The sequence below is a fragment of the Rutidosis leptorrhynchoides genome, chromosome 7, assembly GCF_046630445.1.
Source record: "Rutidosis leptorrhynchoides isolate AG116_Rl617_1_P2 chromosome 7, CSIRO_AGI_Rlap_v1, whole genome shotgun sequence".
Classification (NCBI taxonomy): Eukaryota; Viridiplantae; Streptophyta; class Magnoliopsida; order Asterales; family Asteraceae; genus Rutidosis; species Rutidosis leptorrhynchoides.
In genome coordinates this window covers 164,981,402-164,988,392 of record NC_092339.1, presented here as the reverse complement: position 1 = coordinate 164,988,392, position 6,991 = coordinate 164,981,402, and the positions used below count along the sequence as shown (strand labels likewise).

The window sequence follows — 6,991 nt, the reverse complement described above, 5'->3', positions numbered from 1 at the left end:
TTCAGTCTAACCCAAAGAAATCACACTCCAAAGCCGTAGTTAGAATTTTCCAATATCTTAAAGGTACACCTAACCTTGGAATTTAGTATCCTCATAGATCTGATTTCCATCTTACTGCTTATACGGATGCGGATCATGGTGGTTGTCATCAAGATAGAAAGAGCACATCCGAATCCATTCAGATGTTGGGTAATAGATTAGTTGGTTGGTCATCCAAGAAATAAAAATGTGTTTCTTTATCAACAGCTGAGTCTGAGTACATTGCTGCAGCTCACTGTTGTTCACAAGTTTTGTGGATGCAAACACAACTATTAAACTATGGCTTTAAGATTTCTAAGACCCCGATCTACTGGCAACCCGGTCCAGCACTCTAAGACCAAACACATAGATATGTCCATTACTAGCAACCCGGTCCAGCACTCTAAGACCAAACACATAGATATTCGTTATCACTTTATCAAGGACCATGTAGAAAAGGGAGTTATACTGTGTGCCTACAAAAGTACAATTAGCTGACATGTTTACTAGATCTTAGGATGAGGTTAGGATAAAGTTCTTGATTCAACAAATAGGCATGGTGGAGTTCTTGATTTCTTTAATACAAATGGTATCAACAATAAGGATCTTGTGTTTAGGTGGAGTATATACTTTCTTAGGGGAGCCAATGACAATCCAAGCGCTTTAGATAGTATTTTTCTAGGGGGATATTTTGAAACTATGATATTCCCCTGGATATGAATTTCAATAGTTATGCTAGACGGATGTAATTGATTGATATCTAATCTTGATTAAAGGGGAGTTAATAATTTTCTTTGGAAAGATCAAAATAATGATTTGCTTAACTGTATATCACATTTTGAGGGGGATAAATGGGAGAAAATGACAAGAGAATTGATTTTTGAAAAGTGAATACATAAAAAACTTATATTTTAAGTGCTAAAATTCACGTTGGCTTGTATACATCTCAGTATACAACCCGTTTATCAATTGGTATCACTGAAAATTTGTACATTGTTCAAAATCAATAAGTGCGAATTTCATTTTTGAAAAATCCTAAAATTTGGAAAAGGTTTAAATCTAAAAAGATTTGATTTTTCATTTGATTTTTCATGAATAAATGTTTATTTTAATGAAACGGCCCCAAACAATTTATCGAAAAGACTTGTAGAAATTTCTTTTTTTATTTGTCAGTGTACCCTCGCGCCGCGGACCATCATGGTCGTGCTGCGTGGTCAGGCATACTTTTAATGTTGGGAGTTTCATCAGACCTGACCACCACTCCAAGTGCATTGTCGTGTCACGACCTTGCATGGTCGCGTCGCAACACCACCCAAGTTCTGATGCTCGAAAGCTTTAAAATGCTCGTCATTTAAAACACGGTATTGGTAGCGTCGCGACATAGGAATGTCGCGCCGTGACACCTAGCTGATCCAGATTCTAACTTGTAACAATTTTAGCACAACACAATTTTTCCAACCAAACATATATCTGGATCATCGAAACCTGCTCGGATAATAAACATAATCCTAAAGTACAACAAGTTACAAGTTTACAACATCGGGAACTCAAGTCCCATAAATTAACCAATGTTTATCATGACCCGTTTACCAAAGTGAGCCAAAAAACAAACATGACTGTCAGGACCATTACCAAAAGAGTTATTCCCACCAACACGGGAGCTAAGCTAGTCCCTTACTCTTGTCCTTTGAAGTGCCACAATCTAGAAAAAGGGTAAAAACAACGAGGGTAAGCAAAGCTTAGTGAGAAGAATAAATATACAAATATGCATACATCTTACCGACTTGATACCACACACAATCAAATTAATATGCATATACAACTTAGTGCCACAACCGCATAGCACAAGTACATTCGTAAAAGCATGCTAGACACCAAAGCAATATAATCCAACACTTCATGATTAACCATTAGCATAATTGGAGTGGACCTTTTGAGGACCACCGGTTGTTCATAACAACCGTTAGTGGCACGAACACACGCTACACACTAACCCCATGGTGACTCGAACGCACGATATCACCGCATAACCCATGGTGGCACGAACACACGATACACACCTAAAATCCCGTGGTGGCACGAACAAATGATAGACACCAAATATCCCATGATCGTACAAACACATGATACACATCATACAACCCCAAACAACTCAAGCAAATAAACTATTTAGATAAATACATAAGTATTCCACTCACCTTAAATACTTATATGAGTTAACAACCAAGCTAGGACTTCAAGATTGATCCAAAATGAAGTCACCTAGCATAAAACACAACATCAAGCTATAAACACCAATAGCTTGATCCAAAAGCACCTAAGTGCCATTTCAACCCAAAACGCACCTAAACCACCAACTAGGTCAAACAAGACTTCAAAACCCTGAATCACTAAAGATTAGTGATCTTAGCTCAAACTTACCAAAATACGACTTATGGTCAAGTGCTAGAAGCACTTCATGACCCATTTCAACAAAAGCCTTATTTTGACCCATATTAGGGACAACACCCAAAATCAAGTTCATAGGGCTACAAACCCACCAAATTGCAAGTTTTCAAGTGAACATCAATCCATTGCAAGTCCATGCACTTGTAAAATAACCATTAAACCCAAAATCAAGAATTAGGGTTCATACACCCAAATCATACCCCAAGAACCCTAATACTTCAAGTAATTAGGTCCTTGACTCATCCCCAACCCAACCCCTAACCAAGATACGAAATTACCCCAAGTGTATAGAAACACTAGAACGCAGCTACAAGCAACTACAACTTCAATGGAGGTTGGACTTAAGCTTCTTCCTCACAAAATCAACCTTCTCACTCTAGGGTTTCTCACTCTAGAATTTGGGAGTGTTTTGGTGAAGTAGGAAATGACTAAATGACTCCTCAAAACTGATCTAAAGCTCACACATCCGTACATTCAAAATTTCAAAATAGTCCCCAACATATTTTAATTTATTTACAAGGAGGACCCTCCTGATCTGGCACATGTCGCGTCACGACAAAGGGGTGTCGCACCGCAACACCTCACTATTTATGAAGATTCGGGCTGTTACTATCTCTCCCACTTAGACCCGATCGTGCTCCCGCGATCCAAGCTGCACGTAATGAGGGCAAATGCTCCAACACAAAATCCTCTGATTCCTAAGTATACTCGGACCCCTTTCGGTTACGCCATTGTACCTTATAAGTGTGAATTCTTTTATTCCGAATCTCTTTAACCTTCTCATCAAGGATAGTAATCGGCTCTTCCACATACTCTAGTTTGTTGTTTAGAGTAATATTATTCAACGGAACCCACATTGAGTCATCCGCAAGACACTTGCAAAGATAGGAAATATGGAATGTGTTATGGATTCCTGCAAGCTCTTTGAGTAACTCTAAACGATAGGCAACTTCACCAACACGTGTCAACACCTTAAACGGTCCAATAAATCGAGGAGCAAGTTTTCCCCACTTTCAAAACTAATCGCACCTTTCTGTGGCGACACCTTAAGCATCATTATATCGCCCTCATGAAACTCAATCGGGTGCCTAAGCTTATCCGCATACTACTTTTGTTAATCTTGTACCACTTTGAGGCGAGCACGAATCACATCAATCTTTTGGTTGTTCTCAAGAACCACCTCGGTACAACAAACTTTCCTTTGCCCCACCTCGCCCTAACAAATTGGGGTTCAGCACTTTCTTTCATAAAGCATCTCATACGGTGGCATTACAATACTAGCATTGTAACTATTATTATACGAGAATTCTACCAGTGGCAAATGCTCATCCCAATTTCCCTCAAAATCAATTACACACGCCCGTAGAATATCCTACAAGGTTTGGATGGTTCTTTCGCTTTGAACATCCTTTTGAGGATGATAGGCGGTTCTCAAGTTCACTAAAGTACCCATTTCACTATGAAACTTACCCCAAAATCGAGAATTAAAATGCGTGTCTCGATCTGAAATAATAGACACTAGTACACCGTGTCTCGAAATCACCTCCTTTATGAACAACCTTGCCAAAGCCTCTGACAAAATCGCCTTGCGTATAGGAAGAAACAAGGAACTTTTCGTCAATTGATCAACGATCGCCCACATGGTATCGTATCGGGTTCTCGCTGTTTTTGGTAATTTAGTGATAAAATCCATTGTAAGATGCTCCCACTTCTACTCCGGGATCTCAGACGGTTGCACCATACCATAAGGCTTTTGATGCTCGGCCTTAACTTGCTAGCAAGTAACACATTACTCAACATACTTAACCACATCATGCTTCATATCGGGCCACCAATACTCTTTGTTCAAATCAAGATACATCTTCGTAGCACCCAGATGAATATAATATTTCAATTTGTGCGCCTCGTAGAGTAGCATCGTATGGTAACCATCCAATTTTGTCACCCACACTTGACCCTGAAAAGACAACAACCCATGCGGGCCTAGGATAATCGACTCCGTTAGTCCTTGAATTCGCTCTTCACACATGTAATTACCATATGCCTCAATTTGAACCTCACCGAGTTTCTCGAGAAAATCATTTAAAAGAACTATTCGCAATGACTTTACCTGCAAACTCGGAATTTGGTTTTCCCACTCAACGCATCTGCAACCACATTAGCCTTACCCGGATGGTAAAGTATTTCAAGATCATAATCCTTTAACGAATCCAACCCTCGGCGCTGACGATTGTTTAAATTGCGTTGACCAAAGAAGTACTTTAAATTCTTATGATCCAAATAAATCGTACACTTAACACCATAAAGATAATGTCGCCAAATTTTAAACGCATGAACCACCACCACCAATTTAAGATCATGAGTCGGGTAGTTCTTTTCGTACTCTTTTAGTTGTCTCGAAGCATAATCGATCACTTCATCCCTTTGCATAAGAACACATCCGAGCCCACTAATCGAGGCATCACAATACACCACTATGTCTTCCACCCCTTCCGGTAACACTAACACCGGAGCTTAACACAATTTGCTTTTCAAAAATTGAAAAGTGATTTCTTGCTCATCGGCCCATTTGAACTTCACATTTTTCGGAGTTATCTTCGTTAAGGATGAAGCAATCTTGGGATTGATTAAATCGACGATAATAGCCAGCCAATCTGAGAAAACTCCGGACATACATAGGTGTAGTCGGTCGTTCCCAACTTTTAACCGCATCAATCTTTCCCGAATCCACTTTAATACCCTTGTGGTTCACAATATAGCCAAGGAATTGCACGTCCCATAACCAAAATTCACACTTGAAGAATTTCGCATATAACTCCTTTCGCGACGTCTTCAACAACTCATGCAAATGATGTTCATGTTCCTTCATACTCTTAGAATAAACGAGTATGTCATCAATGAACACAATTACCGACTTGTTCAACATAGGTTGGCACACTCGGTTCATACGGTCCATGAATGTCGCAGCTGAATTCGTGAGACCAAAAGGCCACACAACAAACTCAAAATGCCCGTATCGTGTCTGAAATATCGTCTTCTCAACATCTTCTTCTCGGATTCACATTTGATGATAACCGGATCGCAAGTAGATTTTAGAGAATAACACGCTCCTTGAAGTTGATCAAATAAGTCATCAATCCTAGGCAACAGATAATGATTTTTGATCGTCACTTTATCAAGTTCAAGGTAATCAATGCACATACGCATACTACCATCCTTATTCTTCACAAACAAAATCGGAGCACCCTGTGGCGAGCTACTCGGTTGTATAAAAACCTTCTCTAACAACTATTGGGTTTGATTCAACAACTCATGCATTTCAGTTGGTGCCAAACGATAAGGAGTTTTGGCAATGAGGTTAGCCCCCGGAACCAACTCAATGCGAAACTCCACTTGCCTAATCGGTGGAACACCCAGTAATTCATCAGGAAAAACATCTTCGAATTCATTAACAACAGGAATAGATTTGATGGAAGGTGGATCATCATGAGTATCAACCACATGGGCTAGATAAGCCATACCTCCACTAGAAACGAGTCAATGCGCCCGAGCATAAGTACAAATAGGCACGAGACATTTCGAACTTCACTATACACTATTAGCTCTCCCACACTTAGGGTTCTTACCTTTACGAATTTCTCATGACACGCAAGATTAGCTCTATAATGATCGAGCTAATCTATACCCGCAACGACATTAAATTCACCCAAGGTAATAGGAACCAAGTCAATATCAAACTTCTCAGTTCCGAAATCAATAATACAATTTCTATACACCCCATTAACCACTGAGAACCTACCATCGACGATTTTGACTTGTAACGGAGAGTCTAGATCACATAAGGGACAATCTAAAGTAGCTGAATATTTTAAAGAAACATACGACATATCATCACCACTATCAAATAGCACCTTAGTGGGTTTAGAATTAATTAAGAAAGTACATGAGACAACTTCTTTGGATCTCTTATCCTCGTCACTAGTCATCAAATAATTCCAGCCCCTCACGGGTCCCCCACTTTTTCCAACTTCTTGATGTTGTCATGACTCTTTTCCCCCGTAACCAACTCATGACACTAGGATTTCCGGTGACCCTCTTTTCAATAATTAAAGTAAGTGATCTTATTAGAAGGAGGAGTTGTGTAATCACGAGATAAGTGACCCCTTCGGCCATAATTAAAACACCTTAGACCATTTTCACCTGATCCACCCTTCATTACACTTCCCACACTCTCAGTCAAGCTTTTCGCCTTCTTACTAGGCAAACTATTTGACTCAAACCTCCTCCTGCTCGAAGTAACATCACTCGCTTTTGGAACATGGGACTCAAAGGCTTTAGCCACGTCAAATAACTCAAAAAGACTTAACGTGGCCAAGACTAATCTTCTTACGCATATCATCAATCAGGGTCTTATTGAAGTCTTCCATCAACATGCGATCATTCCCATTATACTCGGGGCAAAACCATACGTTAGCAAGAATCGTAGCCTTAAAATTGTTTAGGTAAATAGACCCTTGTTGCAAAT

The 6,991-nt window shown here is 39.7% G+C and overlaps 1 protein-coding gene across 1 annotated transcript; it reads right to left on the bottom strand.

The window, feature by feature from the left end:
- Positions 1-3,164: 3,164 nt before the first annotated feature.
- On the bottom strand, positions 3,165-4,159 carry LOC139859755 (uncharacterized). Its single transcript, XM_071848530.1, has 2 exons — positions 4,010-4,159; positions 3,165-3,437 (listed from the first exon to the last, which is right to left on the bottom strand). The coding sequence occupies exons 1-2, from the start codon at positions 4,157-4,159 to the stop codon at positions 3,165-3,167; spliced, it is 423 nt and encodes a 140-aa protein (XP_071704631.1).
- Positions 4,160-6,991: the final 2,832 nt, after the last annotated feature.

What these genes read in the sequence shown, in the direction of transcription:
- LOC139859755 (XM_071848530.1), bottom strand. Translation starts at nt 4,159, where the DNA reads ATGGATTTTATCACTAAATTACCAAAAACAGCGAGAACCCGATACGAT. An exon ending in CAAGGTTGTTCATAAAGGAG is followed by an intron (nt 3,438 to 4,009) that starts GTGATTTCGAGA and finishes GGACCGTTTAAG; the next exon opens with GTGTTGACACGTGTTGGTGA.